Source organism: Salvelinus namaycush, chromosome 6, assembly GCF_016432855.1.
Source record: "Salvelinus namaycush isolate Seneca chromosome 6, SaNama_1.0, whole genome shotgun sequence".
Lineage (NCBI taxonomy): Eukaryota > Metazoa > Chordata > Actinopteri > Salmoniformes > Salmonidae > Salvelinus > Salvelinus namaycush.
In genome coordinates this window covers 47,934,706-47,960,929 of record NC_052312.1, presented here as the reverse complement: position 1 = coordinate 47,960,929, position 26,224 = coordinate 47,934,706, and the positions used below count along the sequence as shown (strand labels likewise).

The window sequence follows — 26,224 nt, the reverse complement described above, 5'->3', positions numbered from 1 at the left end:
GGTGTCTGTCATGATGTAGAGTCACGGGGCTGTGGTGAATCACCTGACATGATGGTGACTGTCATGATGTAGAGTCACGGAGCTGTGGTGAATCACCTGACATGATGGTGTCTGTCATGTAGAGTCACGGAGCTGTGGTGAATCACCTGACATGATGGCGTCTGTCATGATGTAGAGTCACGGAGCTGTGGTGAATCACCTGACATGATGGTGTCTGTCATGATGTAGAGTCACGGAGCTGTGGTGAATCACCTGACATGATGGTGTCTGTCATGATGTAGAGTCACGGAGCTGTGGTGAATCACCTGACATGATGGCGTCTGTCATGTAGAGTCACGGGGCTGTGGTGAATCACCTGACATGATGGTGTCTGTCATGTAGAGTCACGGAGCTGTGGTGAATCACCTGACATGATGGTGTCTGTCATGTAGAGTCACGGAGCTGTGGTGAATCACCTGACATGATGGTGTCTGTCATGATGTAGAGTCACGGAGCTGTGGTGAATCACCTGACATGATGGTGTCTGTCATGTAGAGTCACGGAGCTGTGGTGAATCACCTGACATGATGGCGTCTGTCATGATGTAGAGTCACGGAGCTGTGGTGAATCACCTGACATGATGGCGTCTGTCATGTAGAGTCACGGAGCTGTGGTGAATCACCTGACATGATGGTGTCTGTCATGTTGTAGAGTCACGGGGTTATGGTGGGTCACCTGACATGATGGTGTCTGTCATGTTGTAGAGTCACGGGGTTATGGTGGGTCACCTGACATGATGGTGTCTGTCATATTGTAGAGTCACAGGGTTATGGTGGGTCACCTGACATGATGGTGTCTGTCATGTTGTAGAGTCACGGGGTTATGGTGGGTCACCACAGTTGATGTTGAGGTTGTTGACCTTACAGGCTCAAAGCTGTGGCTCACCTGACATGATGGTGTCTGTGATATTGAGGTTGTTGAGGGACAGGCCCAGAGATTGGCGCGAGGAGGACGAGGATGTGCTGGAGGTCTCAGAGGGCGGCCGGCCCATCTTGGCTGGCGTGGCGGCTGGCGTGGTGCCTCCCGTCTTGAGACGGTCATTTTCTGCTTTCAGCAGCTCGATCTCATTCTGCCCAATGACAGAGAATAAACATCAGGAGGATAATCTAAATGACAATGTCGTTGTTTCCTGACAGATGCTTTTCTAAACCATAGAAACATAATTACCAGAATGGACATTCCCATTCAAGTCAATGTGATGGGTGGACCAGCAACCGTATTGAGTGTCCTGTCTAGTAATTCATATTTCTATGGTTATAACTCATCATGTAGGCCTACGCCACATGTTGGGAGACAATGACGTCACCACAAATGGACGCTTTTAGAGAGCAATCCAGAAACTGAGCCCAACCCAATGTAAAATAAAGTCATTCTACTGAGAGGTAAGCCGATTAGAAGAATATGGAAATTTCCTTGCATTCAGACTGGCCATAGTTATCATTGTGGATCAGTATTAGTGTCATTGTTGGCTGTGAGAGCCTTTTAATCTCAACAGAGCTCTTTGTACTGGGCTGTTCACAAATCTAAATCCCAGATTAAGGGCCTGGGTGGATTATCTACACATCTGAGGAGAGAGCGCTGACTTCTCCAGTTGTTGCCGTTTTGTCATGGGAGTTGACATCAACGGCCAAGCCACTGTCCCCCCGGTCTTTGTCACAAGATGCGTTGTCAGTGCTCTACCAGAAAGGTGATTGGGTGTATGGCACGGCCAGCCCCACTGACAGATAAACCTAATTAGTGGTCTGAGTGGTTATATTGTAAGTTGACCACGGTGCCATCGCAGCTTGTTGGCTTCCCCCTGAACCCCCTGACCACCCCAGTCACCCCTGGCATGGCATCAAAGAGCCAGAACAATCCCCAAACACTGCATTAGCTCCCTAACTGCACAGTGTCACGCCCCACTGGCCCCTGGGAAACAGGTCTCTCTGGGTGCAACCCAATAATGTCTCCTCCTGAAGTATTGTTTTTACAGCATAAACAATATACATACAGATAAAACAACAGATAAGAAATTGATTGGATTAGTGTTAAACAAACAACAATATAAGGCTATATGTACAATTAGTGATTTGATATATAAGTCAGTGCTAATTCACATTGGTGGTCCCCCATGGTTTGGGTTGTGCATTCGTTTAGCAGGCTACCTGGTTCCTCACCTGCATACGGTTCATGGCCTCTCGGATCTGGTCCAGGTGGTGGGCGGAGCTAAGAGCCTCCAGGCGGATGTCTGTCAGCTTCAGTTCCTTCTCCCTCAGCTCGTTCTTCAGCTGCAGGATGATCTCCGCCTCCGCCTCCGTGCACTCACACAGCCTGCAAGGGGTCACACAGGGGTCACAGGGCTAGAAATACTACAAACAGGGATAGTTACACATACAGGCTAGAAATACTACAAACAGGGGTAGTTACACATACAGGCTAGAAATACAAGAAACAGGGGTAGTTACACATACAGGGCTAGAAATACTACAAACAGGGGTAGTTACACATACAGGCTAGAAATACTACAAACAGGGGTAGTTACACATACAGGCTAGAAATACAAGAAACAGGGGTAGTTACACATACAGGGCTAGAAATACTACAAACAGGGGTAGTTACACATACAGGCTAGAAATACTACAAACAGGGGGTAGTTACACATACAGGCTAGAAATACTACAAACAGGGATAGTTACACATACAGGCTAAAAATACTACAAACAGGGGCAGTTACACATACAGGCTAGAAATACTACAAATAGGGGCAGTTACACATACAGGCTAGAAATACTACAAATAGGGGCAGTTACACATACAGTACAGTACAGGCATGGGGAGCGTCCACCGAGGGAACCTCAACCCCCGAGGGACAGGGAGAGAACTCGGCTGAACAGTCAAACCAAAGAGGATCCATTGGAGTCAGTAGGAAACCGTTATGGCAGACATACTTAGAAAACACACATACACATAGGTGGTATGGGATCACACAGGGATCAGGTGAGCATTGGGGATGAGTGAATCCTCCATCATAGGAATTGTCCATCTGGCATGCCAAGCAAAGACAAAGATGGTGTCTGTCTACGGTTCCAGTGTTGCTACTACTGCTACCATGTAAGTCATTCACTACTATCAAACTCTGCAGGTCATAGCTGAGTTTACGATCTGAAATGGGGAAATTGAATTCAAAACCCACACCATGAGCATCACCCTCCACGGCTAGGAAAGCCTGTCAGGGACCCTCCAAAGAAGTGAGGGTAAACCAACTAGCCAGCTGGCCAACACACAGCAGATGTGAATGAAACTAGCATGCTTCTGGCAAATGCATGGCCAGCCGAGGATATTAGCAAGATGGAGGAGCCTTCTGTACATGGCCAATTCACCAGCAGTATCAGTAAGCACAGAAATATAATATAATCTCCCATGACTGCTACAAGTGATTTTAATATTTGTGTACGCGGCTCACATTCTGGTGCATTATATTTTTGTGTCGTGGCCTGATTGGGGCCCTTTGTGAGAGAAAGGTTACGTCCCAAAGAGCACCCTATTCCCTACATAGTGCACTACTTTTGACCAGACCCCTATGGGTCCTAGAGTGCACAATATAGGGACTAACATGCCATTTGGGAGCCACACAAAGATAAAAGCAGGCTGAGTTAAGATGATGAAAGCACTTCACACCCCCAACAGCGTGCCAGCCACACACGGCCTGTTACCGAGATCTGTGTTTGTAGACCACATGACCGTTTAGCCTTCTCTTTGACATCCAAATGGGGAGGGGCTTGCTATCACAAACGCACTTGTTACTGGACAGATAGACATATGAAATGGAGAAACAAGGTGAACAAGAAGAGACATGAAAAAAGACTGTGTGAATTCAGAAGAAAAACAACATTTGTGCCAAGAAATGGAAGATGCTGAAGTATGTGTTGTATGTAGATTGGGATGTAGCCTGTGTGGAATAATAATAACAATGACCAGTGTGTTTCATACATGTGTTAATTAGAATCCCAACTCCCCCTGAGACATCCTCGGGAGGTAGGGTCACGTCCAGGGTCAGCCATTATCAACAGTGACTGGGGTCACGTCCAGGGTCAGCCTTTATCAACAGTGACTGGGGTCACGTCCAGGGTCAGCCATTATCAACAGTGACTGGGGTCACGTCCAGGGTCAGCCATTATCAACAGTGACTGGGGTCACGTCCAGGGTCAGCCATTATCAACAGTGACTGGGGTCACGTCCAGGGTCAGCCATTATCAACAGTGACTGGGGTCACGTCCAGGGTCAGCCATTATCAACAGTGACTGGGGTCACGTCCAGGGTCAGCCATTATCAACAGTGACTGGGGTCACGTCCAGGGTCAGCCATTATCAACAGTGACTGGGGTCACGTCCAGGGTCAGCCATTATCAACAGTGACCCTGGAGCAGTTAGGGTTAAGTGCCTTGCACAAGGGGAAAACCGACAGATTCTTCACCTTGTCGGCTCGCGTATTCAAACTAGCGACCTTTCGGTTACTGGCCCAACGCTCTAACCGCTAGGCTATCTGCCTAGCGGTGTGTATATTACAGTATACTCACTCTGTGGTAGAGGCTGAGGAGAGTAGTGTTGGGAAGCTGTCCTGTCTGTTAGCATGCTGTAGCTTGGGCGAGGAAGGCAGCGATGAGTCCGTCATCTCTTCGATGTCATCTTGGGGAGACTGAGGCTTGTTGCCCTTCTTCTTACTGAACGCCTGCTTGAACGAGCTCCGCAACTGCAAGGGAAACACCAAAACGTCAACATCGCCCATCTCTCCAACTTAACGGACATAATTTCCTGTCGGGCCAAGTCAGTGCTGTTCTTAGGCAACAGTCACCATCTGAGAGAGAGGGAACGCAAGGCAACTCAATCAAGGGCGAGAGAGGGATCCAATCAAGGGCGACTGTATGGAGGAGGAATGAGGAATGCAGGGAGGAGCCAGACTGCATGGAGGAGGAATGAGGAATGCAGGGGAGGAGCCAGACTGGAGGAATGAGGAATGCAGGGAGGAGCCAGACTGTATGGAGGAGGAATGAGGAATGCAGGGGAGGAGCCAGACTTTTTAAGGTCCTGGAACTAGAAACAAACAGGCAGTCAAAATGGAGGAAGAGGAGAGGGGGGCTGTTTCCATGCCGAACAGTTGTAGAAGGGGAAAACGTTGAGGAACTGAGGAGGAAAGGAGAGGAGGAAGTCACCACAGCATACGGACGGTAGACGCTTTAGTACAACTAACCTGTGCTGGGATGGAATCAGCCACCTGAGGATAGAACAATCACTGCTGTTACCACAAGGACACGCCGCTCCACTGACCCACACATCATCACTACTGTTTTACCGCTAGGGCCACCATTATCTTTAAAGGGGCAATCTGAGATTGGTACATCTATTTTTATACTTTCAAATTAATGATATATATATAGATGTTTGAAGGATATAGCTTATAAATACCTAATGAGCTTTGTTCAACTGTCATACAACCAAAAAACTTCCCTTGCCCCTTTAAAACTCCATTTAACTGGCAATTAGTTCCTGAGGTCTGAGGCATTTGCATTTTGGCACTCAGCGCTGAGCTGCCTCATATCTCTAGGTTCCCTTGTTTGGAGGAGGAGCCCTAGCACATTATTTTCAGTGTGACTGGAGCCTTTCCCCCCTATGTCAAAGAACATCTGGAGCCACAATGGAGCCGGCATTAGGAGACATTTTGTTTCCTGTACAAGTTGAAGAATGGATCCAGGGAGGGGAAACTGTGTTTTTGTGTGTGTTTGTGTGTGTGTGCCCATGTCCTGCTCCCCTGCTGTTAGCGATGCCCTCTTCAGCCAGATCACAGGCACTTCATTAACCTCTGAGCCACACACTCCCAGTGTTTCAGGCCACAGGGGCACAGAGGCAGAATTAATATGCAAATGAATATGAATAGCTGCATAAATAAGAACCAGATGTTTATTTCTGAGCGTGGGCTGAGCTTTTCTCTGGCTCAGAGTCTGGGGAGGATTGGGAAAGAGAGTTGAGCAGGTGTAAAGATACTGGTCGTACTCCTGGACGAACATTTAGCAGGTAATCATGGTTTCCCACAAGAGATAGTATGGAGGTCAGATTGTATACTCTTGAAGTGGGGTTGTCTTCTGTACTGAATCTTATTATAAGAATGTATGAGTAATTATTGAATGTAATGAAAAATTATTCAGAGGGTCCTCGCAAATAGTAGTCATTAACCAGCAGGAAACTGTATTACTGGCAGAAAAACACAGGGTACAGGGAGGATTTACAAAAACGTGGATTTTGAATGAATGCGTTTCTCAAATAGGGTGTGTAATTTTTTCTCCATGGGAGGCAGAAGTGTAACTGCACACAGAAGGAGAGGGGAAATAAGCTTAATATTACTAGGAGAGATGGACTGTACGCTTAATCAAGGGGTACACTGACTGGGGGACTTAAGGCAACAAAGCGGGACAGCACTGATTCATACTTAAATAAGTATCTGTCCCTTTCGGGTATATGGACCACATTAGGCACTATTTGAAATAGTGAATTAAGCCTTTATTTGGTATTATTAACACATTTTATTAGGCCTTTATTTAGTGTTTTCTTCTTTACACATGAATGAGTTACAGGAAACACTGAATGAAGGACTAACAACGGGCTAATACTATAGAATAAAGGTCCTATTTATCTACACAATTATACACTTAGGAAATGAGTGCCCAATATGTGATTCTTGTACAAAAGTGTTACCCCTCTTTATCTCAAAGTCATTCACTCTGTCATAGACATGCGAGAGGATGGGGGTTTCATATTCACCTTGTTGCCTCTCTCCTTTCCCTGGCAGAGGGTTAGGGTTAGGGAGAGCGTGAGAAAAGGGAGTGGAATTACAAGTCACAGTTATGACAATGTATGACTTCTCAGTAGAAAGGAGTGTGAGACTGGCATGGTTTAGATGGTTCAGAGGTTAGAGTGAAGTGCACTGGAGACGTCTATACAAGCCAAGAAACCCTCCTCCTCCTCTCCTTCTCCCGTGGGATTTCTTCACTCACTAACTTACCCAGCTCTTCTTCTTCTTCTTCTTGTCCTCTAGGTCTTTGGCGCTGCCCAGGGATGAGTGACTGGCTGCACTGTTGATGCTGGACATGCTCTCCGACGAGTGTTGCCGCCTAATCCGCAGGTCTGGAAGCACAAGACAACTCGCTTTTTTAGTACCTACCCAGTCTAACTCCCAAGCGCCAGGTGTTTGAGATCAACTTTCAAAGAGGATGAACTTTCTAGAGTGGTGTATGGCTGCTCTGAACTTTCTAGAGTGGTGTAAGGCTGCTCTGAGCATTCTAGAGTGGTGTATGGCTGCTCTGAACATTCTAGAGTGGTGTATGGCTGCTCTGAGCATTCTAGAGTGGTGTATGGCTGCTCTGAACATTCTAGAGTGGTGTATGGCTGCTCTGAACATTCTAGAGTGGTGTATGGCTGCTCTGAACATTCTAGAGTGGTGTATGGCTGCTCTCATGAGTAAAGAGGGACAGAGTTTGAAATGTGTGGGTCGATCAAGAGGAAGAGGTGTGGTTCTTGCCCACACTAAAGCACATATGGAGGGTTCTCCTCTGGCGGCGCTACCTTTGTGTAGGTGGTCGGGGCCGTTGAGGGCCACTTGGATGGCTGTCTGGGCGTCTGTGTTCTGGGCTTTCAGCGCCTCGATGGTCTCTCTCAGCTCAGCCAGCTCCGACTCCTGAGGGAAGAGAAGCAGCGCCACAGATCAACCTCCACAGCACCACCACACCACAGACAATACCAACCTCCACAGCACCACCACACCACAGACAATACCAACCTGCACATGTGAAAACAATGGCAGAATGTGCTTGATTATAGATATACTGTAGAAATATCATTTGGAGTCCCCAAAAAAGAACAAATGTGCTTTAGGTGGATCTTGAATAGACCTTTTTGTTCACTAACCCTGTTACAAGAGAAACATCTTGTTTTCTGCCTCTAAATCTCTAACGGTCTACCCTTCATTTCGGCCGGGGGCACCATTCTCTCAATTCTCAATCCAAAACTCAATGACAGTCGTACGATAACTCAGTCAAATATTCCTGCCTCAAAAGCACACAGAGATAGGCCATAAGCAGGTTTAAGAAGATAAGGTTTGGCAATAGAGTTTTACCCTCCGCCCCACCTGCTTGGATAAAAGCTACACGGCGCCGCTCCTCTCTATTAAACCCACATGATTAGATATAAGGCAACAGCACTCCAATTCCCCCAAAACCACTGTGGGCTTGTGATAGGGTTTCAGTCTTAATTAAAAGTTGGGAGGGCGCAGGCGGCTTGCTTAACAAAGACGTCCCTCTAGAATCTCTGGTTTAATTTATCCAGGATTAGGGCTGCCACAGCTCGTCAATGTTATGAGTAGGGTTTCCACGAACGGGCGGACAGGCGGAAACGCTCACGTTTCATCACAAGGACGGCTTTACATTTACAACACATGCACCATTCTTTCACTGATCCTCGTTTTAGAGCTCGACGTCGTTACCCTATCTGGGTTCTTCTCCCAGACCCTAATCCCACTCAAACGCTGCCAATTACGAACCGTAACAAACACTTCTGTCATCTCTAATGTGGTCTGACATCTGTCTATGAGTATAGCATCATTCAGTACACGCCCCTGAAGAAATAACTCTGCAGAGTATGGAGCAAAACCAATGTCCTGGATTAGGATACATATGTGACTAGTTACATCTTAAAGTAAAAGGGGGAAAAGTCCCACACTAAACTTAAAGAAAATCCACCCAATAACTATCTTCTGGTATTTGTTTCATTAGTCCATTGTTGACATAGTCCCAAAATGTTTTGCTTGTCAGCAATCAAGTAGTGAAGATAGTTAACTTTAAAAATACAGAAATGATCCCAGCATCATGCTTTTTGCATCATATGACAATGGACTAATGAAACAAAATACCAAAAAACAGTTTTTTTGGGTGGAATTGTCCTTTAACATAGCTTCTAACGTAATGAAGCCTTCATCAAGAGGTCTATACAGAAATCATTCATAAGCAAATGTCATGCTGTATAAAGCGTGGTAAATGTGCCACGGGCACGACATAGGATGATTCGAAATGATTTAGGGTACGTTATGTAGTGCTTATGAAGACCTTATGAATGCTCTAACACACGATAAGTTACTGTTATTGTAAAGTGTAAAGGACCATGGATTAACAGTGATATGCACAGACCGGCAGACTTCTCAGAGACAATGAAACACTAAAACTTTACACATGAGAAGGTATCTGGAAGCGGTGGGCCACAGCAACAGGAAATAGCACGTACCTTTTGCTCAGCTGTCATGGTGAGGCTCGTTAGGCGACAGGTCATGTTCCCCAGGCTCTTCTCAAAGGCTGCCACCAGGTGAGCCTGCCAACACAGAGGTCAGAGTTCAACACAGACAACACAAGCACTGGACGAGTCATTAAAGCAGGCATAAAGGGACAACGTTAAATTGGCACATTTTCTGTCACATTTTCCTGAAGTCCTATAAATATACCATTCTCTGTAGGTAGAACAACCTCTAATCAGGTGGATTCAAGATGATCCACAAACACACATTGAGCACACAGTGTGGAAAATCCATCGTTAGATAGCCACTTAAACATGTAGAAGAAGAATCGATGCGACCTGAGGGTGTAGGCTATTTTTTCTCTCGCCCTCTTCATGTTCCCTCGTGTTTCTCATGAGTCATCACTCTCCCCAGGGACCCTCAGCTCTGATAGACTGAGTCAAGTCATCCCTCTGTTGAACCACCAGCGCTGACTGACTGGCTGGACCATCATGTTTAATTCTGTATCTGAACCAAAACACTAGGAACATTCCCCCTAGTTACAGCTTGCACTTCACCACGGCAACGCTGAGCCTGCTGCATGATACAGCTAACCACTCCCCCACTGGTCCAGGCTGATAACTTGTGGCTTATGAACTGGAAGTTAACAGGAGGAGGTCCAAAGAAGACATGCTGTACAGAACTTGTGCTACAGAAGAAGTGGTAGCTACACCACGTCTGCTCTTCTGAAAGCTGTGAACCTTCACTTTCTCTGAAGAAAACAGCAGCAGCAACAACATCCATGATTAGGACCGATTTTCACAGCCAACTGCTGATTTGAACATGCACAAAAACACAGCTGAACCCAGACCTAAAGCAAAGTGAAAGATGGGCATATCTTCTTGTACACAGGTCAGGGAAGGTTTAGCATTGCTTTAACGGCGCCTGAGTTATTTTTTCACCTGAAGAAACACCGGCGACAAACTGAAGGGTGCCAAATGTTTAGCAGCATGACACCATCTGCTGCACTGAGCCTGATGGAAGTAAAGCTCCATGAAAATAGGATAGCACCGTGAGTTAGTGTGTGTGTGTGTGTGTGTGTGTGTGTGTGGGGTGGGGGGGGTGGGGGGGGGGTGATAAGTCCTCACCTAGAAAATACAAGAATAGTAATTGTGTGTGTGCATGTGTGTGACAGAGAGAGAAACCGACAGAACAGTGTGAGCTCACACCCACGCACCTCCACCGCATGGAGCCTCCGACACCTGTCAGGACCAGTGAGTCACACAGAGCCAGGCAGCGTGCCCACAGATAGGAAAATCTCAGCTCGACAGGGCGGAGGAGTAGCAACACAGTAATCACAGTCCTACACCAATAAGCCAACACCATATTGGTGGTATTGGTGGTGCTCAACCATATCTGGCTGAATTGCATATAACCTTTGCAAAATGTCATCCGTCCAATCCCATCAGCCCCCTCCATCATGTGACATACACCCACCGCGGCTGCCCACCTGTCCGCCCTGTGGGTAGGGCTGTGAAGCTTCCCATGCATCCCGCGGCTGGCCTTTGGCCTTGCGACCCCTGCCCTGGGGCCTCTGCTGGGAGCCGGGGTAGTGGTTGAGGGGTGGCCAGACCAGCGAACCGGCCAGAGAGCTGCCCCTACTACTACTGCTGCTGCCCAGTGTCGACGCCATCCTCAAAGCCCTCTCTGCTCTACTCATCCACACTCACTCACACACACACAGCAGCATGACTACTGTAGAACAAGCCAGCACAGACGGCTAGATATACTAATTCCCAAATCCCCAAAGAGAAAGGCACAAAAAGAAGTAGAGGGGAGGGGATAAGAGAGAGAGGGAGGGCAATCTAGAGGGGAGAGAAAGAAGTGAGAGAGGGAAAGGAGTGAGAGAGGGAAAGGAAACAGAGAGAGTGACGGAAGGTGAAGGAAGGAGAATTAGGGTGAGGTAGGTAGGTAAGTAGAGCGCAGAGATATAAACCCACCTCTTAAACCCAATTTAATGACAGCCAAGGCAAGGAATGGAATCTCTTCTGAGGAGAAAATTAAAACCAGTACAATACCAAGACGCTTCGACAACGTTCTTTTGAATCCTTTTTCCAGGATGCTGGTTTTTCTCATTCCACTTTGTTCTCATCAAAGAAAACCCAAACAAACATGAAATAGATTGACGTGGACGTGGGAGAGCTTCTCTAACCAAATGTGACAACACACATACAACTGTGTGCCTGATGTGGCGGCCATTTTAGCTACAAATCAGGTCAGACTGACCTGCTAGGACCATGCTGAAGGTGACACAACGAATAGTCCTTTATTAAAAATATTCCTTATTCCAAAAAGGTCAAAATATTCATTTCCATGTTAACATATTACAAAGACAGTGAGCAGATACAGTAAATGAGCGTCTAGCATACAGTACATTAGTGTCCCGTATAGCTCAGCTGGTGGAGCACAGCGCTTGCAACTCCAGGGTTGCGGGTTTGATTCCCACAGGGGACAAGTACGAAAATGTACTACTGTAAGTCGCTCTGGATAAGAGCGTCTGCTAAATGACTGAAATATAAATGTGATTAGGGTCAATCTACGATGACGTCAATCAGCAGACACCACACTCACAGCTCTTCTCGTTCGTTCAATGACAAAACAGTGCCTCTCTCTAAGTGGGATTTATCTTTAATCAGCCATTCAAGAGAACATGACTGCAAACATACAGTATGCACCTGCAGGAGATGCAGTATCTCTCCCAGACAAATCAGCTTACATCACCTAAAATGCTGCCTTAATCAATGCCGCAGTGCATGTTTCAACCACTGGAGTCCCGGGAGAGAAATGTTGTTCCTAGGCACAGCATGGGCCATGAAGCTTGGATACCAGACACCATCCAGTACCAGACACCATCCGATACCAGAGAGAGTGTATGGGTCTGGCGGGGATGACACTACTGGAACAGATTGGGATCAGGAGCCCAGGAAAGGCATGAGGTAATATATATATATATATTCAAGGGTTTTCTTTATTTTTACTATTTTCTACATTGTAGAATAGTAGTGAAGACATCAAAACTATGAAATAACACATATGGAATCATGTAGTAACCAGGTTCTTCAAAGTAGCCACCCTTTGCCTTGATGACACTCTTGGCATGGGTGTGTATAGGCCTACTCACTGGGGAACCAGGCCCAGCCAATCAGAATGAGTTTTACCCCACAAAAGGGCTTTATTACAGACAGAAATACTCCTCAGTTTCATCAGCTGTCTGGGTGGCTGGTTTCAGACGATCCCGCAGGTGAATAAGCCAGATGTGGAGGTCCTGGGCTGGCGTGGTTACACATGGTCTGCGGTTGTGAGGCCGGTTGGACGTGCTGCCAAATTCTCTAAAACGACGTTGGAGGCAATGTATAGTAGATAAATGAACGTTCAATTCTCTGGCAACAGCTCTGGTGGATATCCAAGTTTATAATTTTAACTGGCTAAAACAGTTTTCAGCTGTGCTAACATAATTGCAAAAGGGTTCTCTAATGATCAATTAGCTTTTTAAAATGCTAAACTTGGATTAGCTAACACAACGTGCCATTGGAACACAGGAGTGATGGTTGCTGATAATGGGCCTCTGTATGCCTATGTAGATATTCCATTAAAAATCTGCCGTTTCCAGCTACAATAGTCATTTATAACATTAACAATGTCTACACTGTATTTCTGATCAATTTGATGTTATTTTAAATGGACAAAAAAAATTGCTTTCTTTCAAAAACAAGGACATTTCTAAGTGACCCCAAACTTTTGAACGGTAGTATACGTGGCATTGTATTGTGTGACAAAACTGCTCATTTTAGAGTGGCCTTTTATTGTCCCCAGCACAAGGTGCACCTGTGTAATGATTATGTAGTTTAATCAACTTCTTGATATGCCACACCTGTCAGGTGGATGGATTATCTTGGCAAAGGAAAAGTACCCACTAACAGGGATGTAAACAGATTTGCACAATAAATTCGAGAGAAATAAGCTATTGGTGCATGTGGAAAATGTCTGGGATCTTTTATTTCAGCTCACCGATGCATTTATATTTTTGTTCAGTATATGTACACAAAGGCATCTAAAAAAAGCTTTCTCATAAATGAAACAATGCAACTTTTCTACAAAGACATCTGGGGTCTGTATGAGTCACACAGTGAACACAAAAGCTAGTTGGAAGTTTCTTGGCAGTGTGTTGCCTTAGTGCCTGGAGATGTATAACTCCTCGATCAAAGTCAGAGACCCTGGTGAAGACCCTGTCAGCCTCGCACTTGATCAGACGCTTCACGCAGGGCCCAGTACAGAGAGAGACAGGAGCGCCCATCTCTCCGCAGAGACCTGATAGGCTTTGGGTTCTCAGGGTTCTCTCTCACTCTGTATAATACACTTCCTCTCTCCAAACTGGGCTCACACGCCCCCTCTTTCCCCCCTCTCTCTGTTTTGTTGAATCTGCATGTTCTTGCTAGGCCGCTCTATATTGCTGCCCCGCTGGATGAGGCTCGCTTCGCAGGACAATTCCCGGTAAACAAGCCGCATATTCGAGCCGTGTTCGAAAAAAACAACAACCCAGACTTCAAAACATTTCATCAGAAGCTTAAGAAACCTTTGAGTCAGAGAGAGAAAGGGAATTAGTGGGTGTCTAGACTGATTTACATTCAAGGGTTTGGCAAAGGCAGAGTTTCCCCCCCCGAACCTCTCTGACAGGCTAGGATGCAAATGAACCACGAGGCAGACGTTTTGACTGCTCAGTGTTTGTTGAAGTAAGAGGCACTTACATTGGCAGACAGCTGAGATGTGAGGGTCGCGACCTTTTCCTGGGAGGCGTCCAACTCTCGTCGCAGCTTCCTGATTTGCTGTTTGGGTGGGGGGAAAAAATAACAGATTACCATGACGATCACGTCTCTCCTAAAAAACAGGACTGATTGAAAATACAACAGAGCTTCCTTTAAAAGCAAATCCAAATCTGGTGTACCAGCTGCCTAGTAAACGTCCATTTGAAAACATTGATGTAAAGTCTGTCTCGTTGCCACAGTATAAAACAATGGGGTGAATGTAAGTGTGAAGGTAAGTGGGGGATTACCGTGGTATTTTGGCCTGTTTGACCCTTGATTGAAAAGAGAAGAATACAATTAACTCTATGATGCATGCTTAGTCCAAACAGAAGATATGGTGAGAGAGATATCTGTTATGATGATGACAAAGCAGCATGTTTCCTCACGGTTAGCAGTTTAAACCATTAGCCAATAAGGCATAAGGCAATCTCTCATACATAAACAACAGTACAGTCTTGGACAAATTAGCCAATAAAAGGGAAAAAGTGCACAAGCATCTAAACACATTAGGTTAGTTGTCACTTTGGTAACACTTTCTTTAAACCTGACTGGTATAATGCATTTTAAAAAGACTCAACCATGGTTCTAACAAGTAATAAAGCATTATACCTGTGGGCTTTAACTAACGTGTTAATGTAGGGTGCAAACAGAAAGTCATTGTAATGAAAGAAAAGCAGTGATAACTGAATAAGGTGTGAAGTGAAACCACAGAGAAGGACAAAGAGTAGGGTGTATTAATGATGTTTGTCCATGACTGTCAGTATGCCGTGTGTTAAAGATCATGTCAAAGTGCTGTTTGGTTATATTCAAATGCCTGGTTGTTTAAAAGACTGGCTCATGACAAGCAATGCACCATAGGGTCAAAGAGATTTCACTTGGACACCAAGTCCAAGGTTATAAACACAAGTTTTATGCTCAGGTCCGCCACTGATAGACCAGAACCTGATTTTGGACGAAGTGGATACATTTATCACTGCTCGTGCTTTGATTGTTATCTTCATTATGGAGATCTGACCGGACCAGACCAGACCAGACAAACAGAGAGACTGACAGACCAGACAGACCAGACAGATAAACAGAGAGACTGACAGACCAGACAGACCAGACAGACCAGACAGACAAACAGAGAGACTGACAGACCAGACAGACAGACCAGATAGACCAGAGAGACAGACCAGACAGACCAGACAGACCAGAGAGACAGACCAGACCAGACAGACAAACAGAGAGACTGACAGACCAGACAGACAGACCAGATAGACCAGAGAGACAGACCAGACAGACCAGAGAGACAGACCAGACAGACAGACCAGACAGACCAGAGAGACAGACCAGAGCGACAGACTAGATAGACAAACAGAGAGACTGACCAGACAGACCAGATAGACCAGAGAGACAGACAGACAGACCAGACAGACCAGACCAGGCAGACCAGACCAGGCAGACAAACAGAGAGACTGACCAGAGCGACAGACTAGATAGACAAACAGAGAGACTGACCAGACAGACCAGACCAGACAGAGAAACATAGAGACAGACCAGACAGACCAGAGAGACAGACAGACCAGAGAGACAGACAGACCAGAGAGACAGACAGACAGACCAGAGAGACAGACAGACAGACCAGAGAGACAGACAGACAGACAGACAGACAGACAGACAGACAGACAGACAGACAGACAGACAGACAGACAGACAGACAGACAGACAGACAGACAGACAGACAGACCAGACAGACCAGATAGACCAGAGAGACAGACAGACAGACCAGACAGACCAGACCAGGCAGACCAGACCAGGCAGACCAGACCAGGCAGACAAACAGAGAGACTGACCAGAGCGACAGACTAGATAGACAAACAGAGAGACTGACCAGACAGACCAGACCAGACAGAGAAACATAGAGACAGACCAGACAGACCAGAGAGACAGACAGACCAGAGAGACAGACAGACCAGAGAGACAGACAGACAGACCAGAGAGACAGACAGACCAGAGAGACAGACAGACCAGAGAGACAGACAGACAGACAGACAGACAGACAGACAGACAGACAGACAGACAGACAGACAGACAGACAGACAGACCAGACAGACCAGACAGACCAGACAGACCAGACAGACAGGAGACATTTCGTCCCTCACCAAGCCAAGCCTCTTACCTCAGAATGTGCCTTTTCCTCTGTCTGTTTGGGAGAGAAGACATGTCGTTAAGATGTGCAGGAATAAGCCACGTTGTATGAACAATGATTCACTTCTGACAGCTTCTTTATGGATGCAATGAAAGCCCATTGTCATAATGAGTAGATCATTGGGGTTGAGATTTTGATGGAGAATGATGCAGGAGCCAAAAGGCCATAGATGACGCCCGGAAGTGAAAGCAAATGCTAAGGCAGCTCTTGATGCATCAAATTAAATCAAATCAAATGTTATTGGTCACATACACATATTTAGCAGATGTTATTGCGTGTGTTGGGAAATCGTTGACTGTGGTGTCATTTCAAGTCAGGTCAGACTGTACTAAGAACTTACACAACCTTTGATTTTGGCCAATCAAGTCATATGTAATCGATGTGGCAGGGATAATTAACATAATACATTGTATGTATGTATTGCAATATATACACACTGGTAACATTGCACACAAGTAACATTGTTTTTTTTTTTTCACACCAACCAAAAACCTGTGTGAACATCTGCCACATTCAACCAGCATCAGAGCATGTGGTGGGCATACAAACACGTTGTCTGTGTGGTGTGGAGAGATCATAGCTGACAGCATCATAGTCTTTACCTTGGCCAGAAAGGAAAGAACCTGGAAGTAAGAAAACGTGGGTTCAAGCTGCTGCAATGGGAAACCATGGCAACTCAACACTTTGCCCTGAAAACAGGGTGCCAAACTTTTGTGTAAGCCAAGCATTCTCATTGGTTATCATCTATGGCCTTTTGATTGACATCTATATGTTTTGTCTATCTTTATATTGTTGGGCTGAATGATTGGTGTTGTAATGACTTTGGGAAAATGTGTCATGATACTTTTATCATAGTGTTCTTCCTAGGAGATTTGAATAAAATTGCTCTTTGTCAGTCGTGTTTATCAGGGTCGTGCTCATTAGGGCGCATCGCAGCAAAACGCTTTGCAACGGAAAACGAAAACAAGCGTTTCCTATAGGACAGGTTGAAATAGTACCTCCCCGTTTCACAACGTTTTCTGCCTACTGAACACGCCCCAGGTGTTGAGTGATAACAGATGAGATTAAACAAAACTGATGACTAGATAATGCCAAAGATGAGAAGAAATGATAAAATAGCAAACAGAAAAGTATGATGAAATTCAAATCATAACTGACATAACTATTATAGTAATGGAAACAAATAAACATGAAATTACAATTAAAATATTAAAATATGAACACAACCAAACATCAACACAATGAAATGAAGAATAAACAATAAGTGCTGTCTTTCTGCCCCAATAGGAATACTTTCAGAACAAGTCTCTGAAATCAGTGAAAGTCTAAACTCGTCTCCAGGCCTTTCTAGAACTTTCTGCTGGGGAGGAAAGAGGTGGAGAGCGCCAGTAATTGATTATCTTCCTCAACTGATCTGTCTTCTCATTGAGTTTGACTGCAGCTGTAGTGTTGCCTGTTGCCCACAACAATCCACACCTTCACCAAGCTTGAATTTGCCTAAATCCCCTTGGATGCACTGCTAAAATATAAACATGTATGATATATTTAAGTATTAAGGTCCGAGGAGGTGTGGTATATGGCCAATATACCATGGCTAAGGACTGTTCATATGCAAGACGCAATGCAGAGTGCCTGGACACAGCCCTTAGCCGTGGTATATTGGCAGTATACCACAAACCCCCGAGGTGTCTTATTGCTATTATAAACTGGTTTCCAACATAACTAGAACAGTAAAAATACATGTTTTGTCATACCTGTGGTATATGGTCTGATATACCCCACAGCTGTCAGCCAATCAGCATTCAGGGCTTGAACCACCCAGTTTATAAAGCCATTCGTACACCTATCTATTATTGAAGAATGTAACTTATAAAGTACAACTGTTCTACCCCATCATAACCCCAAATATGTTTCAAAATATTACTCTGATTTCATGGACTCTGTCCTTGCATCCATAACACAATCTTTGAATTTTAGAGTGGTTACATTTCTCCAGCCTTATAGCAAAAAAGTGGCAGGGCTGTCGTTTGCTGAAAAATGTATTACATATTGTCTCCTAAAATAATTCTAGGCCAATGACACCAATTAACCAGGATCACACACAGCACCCATGGCTGCCATAAGCATGATTGTCTAAATGTTTGTTTGTGTTTGGACAAAACAATGAAACTTACCGCAGAGTACAGAGACGAGGTGCTGGAGACCAGCGACAGTGAGGATCCATGGACTAGAGAGAGACAGAGAGAGACAGAGAGAGACAGAGACAGAGAGACAGAGAGACAGAGAGAGAGAGAGAGAGAGAGAGAGAGAGAGAGAGAGAGAGAGAGAGAGAGAGAGAGAGAACGAGTGAGGAATTAAGAAAACATAACCTGTGGTCCTATAAATTGCACCATCTCATCTGCATGTAAAAGTACCATATTCTAATGGCATGTGTGTGGCTGTGTACTAATGAAGTACTCGTTTGGATAATTCAAAGGGCCTAGTCATTGACTAGTAACATTACTTTCAAGTGGCACTGTCACGTTACCAAAATGTTAACTGAAACACCAAACTTCTCTTTAAAAAGAGAAGCAGAAAAAGCCGGGTTCCTAGTCCAGTGCATTTTGAGCTGCAGTCTGAGAACTCAAGCCTGACTATCACTTCTTCTTGGTCTAAGCAGCGTCCCACAGACAAGTTATTAATATATATATATATAGACCTAACCAGACGTATGACGTAAAGGTAACGTAAGGGTAATGGCGGACTGAAGGGATTTATGTAGAGCACCTCAAGATAAAACATAATATTCGAAATATCTGCTAAATTAGACTAAAATATTAGCACTACTTAATCTGGTGAGTGATAACCTTCAATCTGGACAATAACACAAAACAAATCCTAAAACTAGAGACATTTATCGACAAATATTACGAAAACAGGCAACAACCAAACATGACGGAGAGTAAGACAGGGGAACCGATTACAAAACGAAAACGTGACTCTTCTACAGACACTGATGATTTAATATTCTCACCACCGGGAATGGTAAAGGTCGAAACCGATCTGTTAAAATCAATAAATGACAAACTGGGTATACTTGAATTAGTTAGTAAGGATATAAAAGAGTTGAAGGCAAGCCTAGAGATGAGCAAACACACGCGCTAAAAGGGACAGTCAATAAGATTGAAACCGAAATGAATGGAATTAAAAAGGAGAACACCTTTCTGAAAGAAACCTTACTGGACATACAAACTAGATCCATGAGAGAGAATTTGGTACTTACAGGTATCCAAGAAAAAGAAGGAGAAGTTCCTGAATCTATAGTTAGAGAGTTCCTCCTTACAGCGCTTCAGATTCCACGCGAAGTTATCGACAAAATCCAACTTGAACGCGTTCACCGCTTCGGACAGAGAGGGCAGAGGTACGAACGCCCAATCGTTGCCAAATTTGCTTCATTTAAAGATAAAATAATGGTTAAAAGCCTGGGTAAAAGACTTGCTGGGACCAAAATTGGCATGAATGATCAGTTTCCGAAGGAAATTGCAGAACGGCGCAAAGTTCTGTATCCAATTTTCAAAGAAAATAGATTAAAAGCGAAACGAGTAGCTCTCGTCGTTGATAAACTATATATTGATAACCAGTTGTTCAGAGACACAAAGACTACTCCATGGTTATTTTAAAAATTACAAAGTTCTCATAGACGAGGGAAATAAACACAATTCAAGCCCGGTTACTGATTGTAACAATACAATAAAAAATATAGCTTTTCTATAAATCTTCACATATAACTAATTGAACACACAAGCACTAATTCAACATAGTGAAGATAAAAACTAAGTAAACAGAAGGCACAGTATGTGTGGATGGTATGGTTTGTGTTTATTTTTTATTTTATTTGTTATGTTTGGAAAGTTGAGTGAGTGAGTAATGAAATGGTTGCATATCCCAGAGCCAATGTATTGCTGTGAGCCGGGTATGAGAGGGCTTTCAATGTTGTTCAGATGATGGATATACTTTTATAATGAATTATACGTCTTATTTATTTATTGTCCTATCATGGAGAACTACATTTTTTATTTATTTTTTTATAAATTATATCTAATTATTTATTATCCTGTTTTAATGGTACGGTCCATGGCACTATACCCTAGACACCCACCTGAATGACCCAGATACTAAGGAGAAGTCCCTAACTGTTTTATGTGCCCGCTGTAAGCGGTCTGTATGCAGCTAAAATGAGGTCAGAGACCAAGAGCAGCACTGCCCCCTCAAGATTCTGAGCCTGCTTGGCAGGGTTGGTCCTGCAAAGCCAAAGCCCCATAAAGGGAGAGCATAATATACAAGGAAATTCTCAAAGCTGCTAATGAGAACCTTGACGACCTTGTACCTAGCCGGTGGGGATTCCGGTGGGGTGCCCCCACCCAGGCAGTGGCAGTGCTGGCAACACTAGCTGCAGTAACCCATGGGGAGGGGGTCACACTCGGACATTCAGAGAGGGGGTATATTATTGTGGCCCTGGCGGCACAAAATCAAAGTCGGACTGCATGGAGATGCGTGGGGACATGGTCATGACGGGTGGCCGTATTGTGGGTGTTTCAGGAATAAGGTGTACATTTGACCTCCATTATCTAGGATATGACAATGGTAAATAAATCTCTCAATTTTTGCTAATTTTTTGTGCGGTCTTGCAGGCCTTCTCATGCAGCTGCAACTGCAAGTGCATTTGTAAATCATGACCCATCTTGAGTTGGGCTCTGGGATGGTGCAATTGTTGAGAAAGTGAGCTTATGGTTGTGTGGGGGTAAGGGCTGAGTGTGTGTGGGTGTATGTGTGTATCCCACAACTGTTGCGAAGGAAGAAGTAAAAGATGTTAGGGACAATAGAGGATGATCCACAGATATATATAATACAAATCGAGGTGAGGGCAATGGAAATGCATATGGTAATTGATCTTCTTCAATTCGGTAAATGGCACTGTATGCTCTTTTCAAAGAATGGATCCCAGTCGGTTCAGGGCTATGGGATACAGGGGGTCGAGGGTGGTCTACCGGGCATTGGGATGACAAGCCATCTCGAGATGAGGCCTTTTAGCGGGTGGAATAGTAGGGACCAATTGGAGGTTTACTTAGTAGAAATGCAAATATCATGGTACAACTATATAGACACTCAATCATTATGTTACTTTTTAATAGTACGTTTACAAAAATATATTCTGATTAAAAGAATGAAAGGTGTGTCTCATTATGGTAAGTGGTGAAATAAGTATAGCCAGTTACAATTGTAATGGCTTAGCAGATAATAAGAAAAGACGATCAGTATTTACCTGGCTAAAAGAGAAGGATTATAATATCTATTGTTTACAGGAAACCCATTCAACAGTTTTAGATGAAGTTTTGTGGAAAAAGAACTGGGGGGGCAAAATATATTTCTCCCATGGGCAAAGAAATTCAAAAGGGGTGATGGTTTTAATTAACAATAATTTTGATCCAAATGTGCAAATTGTCCAAACAGATCCTCAAGGTAGATGGATTATTTTAAATATGTTATTGGACAATAAACAAATATGGCTTGTTAACCTATACGGTCCGAATAATGATGATCCAAGCTTCTTTGAAAATATATATAAGAATTTATCAACTCTACAAGCAACACTAGACTCTATTATTATAGTGGGAGATTTTAATACGGTCTTAAATACCTCTATAGACCGGAAAGGAAATCACACTACAAACTATCACCCTCAGGCACTTAAGGAAATCATGAATGTCATGGATATATTGGAATTAGTGGATATATGGAGACTTAAATACCCTGATTTAGTGAGATATACATGGCGGAGGCTGAATCAAGCTAGTCGTCTTGACTACTTTCTTATACCATTCTCTCTGGCACCAAAAGTTAAAAAAGTGTTGATAGGGGACAGAATGCGGTCGGATCATCACATAATTGGCATATATATTTCTCTTACAGAATTTCCACGTGGGCGAGGATATTGGAAATTTAATCAAAGTCTACTAGATGATAAATTGTTTAGAACTAGGACAGAAGATTTTATAACTGACTTTTTCAGACATAACATAGGTACAGCAGATCCCCTTATTGTATGGGACACTTTTAAGTGTGCCTTTAGAGGCCATGCAATTCAGTACTCATCTATAAAACAAAGGGAATTTAGATCAAAAGAGTCCATATTAACAAAGGAAATTGAAGGACTAACAGTACAGTTAGATAGCAATAAAAACAGTACCATAGAGGCACAGAATAAGTTAGAGGAAAAACAAAAAGAAATGGAGGAACTTATTCAAGAAAGATCCAGTGTAATATATTATAAAAATAAAGCGAACTGGATGGAATATGGGGAAAAATGCACCAAATTCTTTTTCAATCTTCAATATAGAAATGCTACCAAAAAAAATGTATTAAAACTTGTTACAAATGATGGAGTCACGCATGATTCACCAAATGATATTTTGAAAGAGGAAGTAAAGTACTTTAAGAATATGTTTTCGTTTCAGGCTCCTCCATCTCCACTAACTGAAACTAATTGTATGGATTTTTTTCCTATTAATAATGTAAAATTAACATCTGTACAGAAAGACTCATGTGAAGGCCAAATTACAGAGGAGGAACTGCTTGATGCAATTGGGGCCTTTAAGGATGGGAAAACTCCAGGGCTGGATGGCATACCAGTGGAAGTATACAAAACTTTTTTTGATATACTCAAAGGACCATTATTAGCTTGTTTTAACCACTCCTATATAAATGGTAGATTATCAGACACGCAACAAGAAGGTCTGATATCGTTATTACTGAAACAGGACCCAAGTGGTATATATAAAGATCCAGTCCAATTAAAAAATTGGAGACCTCTTACACTTCAGTGTTGTGATGCAAAAATCCTAGCAAAATGCTTGGCGCATAGAATAAAAAAAGTTTTGTCAGATATTATTCATCCTAATCAGACAGGTTTTTTACATGGACGATACATTGGAGATAATATAAGGCAAGTACTGGAAACAATAGAACACTATGAAATATCGGGGACACCAGGTCTGGTTTTCATAGCTGATTTTGAAAAGGCTTTTGATAAAGTACGACTGGAGTTTATATATAAATGCCTAGAATATTTCAATTTTGGGGAATCTCTTATAAAATGGGTTAAAATTATGTATAGTAACCCTAGGTGTAAAATAGTAAATAATGGCTACATCTCAGAAAGTTTTAAACTATCTAGAGGAGTAAAACAAGGTTGTCCACTATCGGCATATCTATTTATTATTGCCATCGAAATGTTAGCTGTTAAAATTAGATCAAACATTAATATTAATGGATTAGAAATCCGTGGCTTAAAAACTAAGGTGTCATTGTACGCTGATGATTCATGTTTTCTTTTAAAACCACAACTAGAGTCTCTCCACGGCCTCATAGAGGATCTAGATACCTTTGCTATCCTCTCTGGATTAAAACCAAATTATGATAAATGTACCATATTACGTATTGGATCACTAAAAAATACACATTTTATATTGCCATGTAGTTTACCAATTAAATGGTCTGACGGAGATGTGGACATACTCGGTATAAAAATACCAAAAGAAAGAAATGATCTCACTCCAATAAATTTTTATAGAAAGTTAGCAAAAATAGATAAGATCTTGCTACCATGGAAAGGAAAATACTTGTCTATTTGTGGAAAAATCACCCTGATTAACTCTTTAGTCATATCACAGTTTACCTATTTGCTTATGGTTTTGCCTACACCTAGTGACCTGCTTTTTAAATTATATGAACAAAAAATATTCCATTTTATTTGGAACGGCAAGCCAGATAAAATTAAAAGGGCCTATTTATATAACGAATATGAATTCGGAGGGCAGAAATTATTAAATATTAAAGCATTAGACCTCTCACTAAAGGCATCAGTCATACAAAAGTTATACTTAAATCCAAACTGGTTCTCTAGTAAATTGGTACGAATGTCTCATCCTATGTTCAAGAAGGGCCTTTTTCCCTTTATTCAGATTACACCTGCTCACTTTCGGTTGTTTGAAAAGGAAATAATCTCCAAAATATCCTTATTTTTTAAACAAGCCTTAGAAAGTTGGTTGCAATTTCAGTTTAATCCACCTGAAAGGACGGAACAAATAGTACAACAAATATTGTGGTTAAATTCAAATATAGTAATTGATAAAAAAACTGTATTTATCGAAGAAATGTTTAAAAAAGGTATAATTTTTGTGAATGATATCATAAATAGGACTGGTGGAGTTATGTCACACATGCAGCTAACACAGACATATGGAAATGTCTGCTCTACCCAAAATTACAACCAATTAATTGCAGCATTACCACAAAAATGGAAGAGGCAAGTAGAAGGGGAAAAAAGTAAGGAACTTGTATGTCGGCCCTGTATTAAAGAACATAAATGGTTAAAGAAAAGTGTGATAAATAAAAACATATACCAATTTCATTTAAGGACCAAAAAACTGACAGCTGTGCCATATAAATTGCAAAATAGTTGGGAAGAGATTTTCGATGTACCCATTCCATGGCACATGGTTTATGAATTGATACGCAAAACAACGCCGGATTCAAAACTTCGAATTTTTCAATTTAAATTACTGTACAAAATTCTTGCAACTAATAGAATGTTATATATATGGGGTATACAATCTTCCCAGCTCTGCAGATTCTGTTGTGAGGAGGCAGAGTCATTAGATCATTTATTTTGGTATTGTCCATATGTAGCTCGTTTTTGGTCACAGGTCCAGGAATGGCTGAAGAATTGCAACATTTGCCTAGAACTAACGCTACAGATAGCAATACTGGGGGATTTGAAAAGCCATAGTCAATCAATCAATAATATAATAATTATTTTAGCAAAAATGTTTATTTTTAATTTACAATCTGTAGAAGCTATGAGAATAGGAAGGTTCAAATCTTTTGTGAAGCATCACAGCACAGTTGAAAAATATATGGCAAATAAAAATCCGAAATGGATGATGTTGGAAGATAGATGGGAAGGGTTGAGTGGAACTGAAGGGTGGGACTAATAACAAGATAAACAATGTAGGGCATACGGGATCTGTGAAATGTGTATAGGTGCGGAGCTTTTGTGAAATAGCACAGTTACAAGTGGAAATAAAATTGGATGGACAACAGAAATAGAGGAAGGACTAAGAACAAACAAGAGAGAACTATTATAAAGTAGTCTGTGTCTGTAAAATAGGTATAAGATGTATAAATTGAAGGTAAAAGCAGAAGTGTTTATTAGTTTACTCCAATTGGGGGAGCGGTGGTAGGGTTGCGGGGAATAATAATAAAGGTATATTCTTTAAAAAAAGTATGTATGTCTATATAGGTATGTGTATGTATATATGTATATATGTATGCATGCATGTATGGATATATATATTTACCCTAAAATAAAAAAATATATATATATATATATATAATATTAATATATGTCATCAAGCAGACTACTGTAAGTCCCTTTAATTCCAAAGTAGTACTTGCATACATTTTTGTATGGGTGGCAGCAGCGGGAATCGGAAACCCATGATCCGGGCATTGCTAGCGCCCTGCTCTACCAACTGAACCACACAGGACCACAGTCTGGGCCTACCTTCATCGGTGCTGTCCCTGAAGGAGCCAGAGCGGCTCATGCCCCGGGGTCTGTCCTCCAGAGAGGTGGCGCTGCCCCCCAGGTGGGCTTCTCCATACAGGTCAAAAGAGTCCTGGGCAGGGATGCTGTTGGAGCGACTCATACTGCTGGGTCCTGGCAGGTTGTAGGGTGACAGGTTGGTGGGGCTCACTGGGGGAGAAAACACACACACGCACAAACAGGTTGGAGTAGTGGTATTTG

General features: G+C 43.0%; 1 protein-coding gene across 1 annotated transcript in view; it reads right to left on the bottom strand.

Annotated features, from left to right (window-relative positions):
* Positions 1-26,224, bottom strand: part of LOC120049162 (neuron navigator 3-like) — a gene marked incomplete at its 5' end in the record, with an annotated part of 93,929 nt that overhangs the window by 18,500 nt on the left and 49,205 nt on the right. The window contains 12 exons of the mRNA XM_038995389.1: positions 925-1,108; positions 2,196-2,349; positions 4,595-4,767; positions 5,266-5,289; positions 7,072-7,193; positions 7,632-7,743; positions 9,342-9,425; positions 14,133-14,210; positions 14,438-14,461; positions 16,351-16,374; positions 18,555-18,607; positions 25,985-26,173. Coding sequence (XP_038851317.1) covers positions 925-1,108; positions 2,196-2,349; positions 4,595-4,767; positions 5,266-5,289; positions 7,072-7,193; positions 7,632-7,743; positions 9,342-9,425; positions 14,133-14,210; positions 14,438-14,461; positions 16,351-16,374; positions 18,555-18,607; positions 25,985-26,173 — 1,221 coding nt within the window. The remainder of the gene's footprint in view (positions 1-924; positions 1,109-2,195; positions 2,350-4,594; positions 4,768-5,265; positions 5,290-7,071; positions 7,194-7,631; positions 7,744-9,341; positions 9,426-14,132; positions 14,211-14,437; positions 14,462-16,350; positions 16,375-18,554; positions 18,608-25,984; positions 26,174-26,224) is intronic.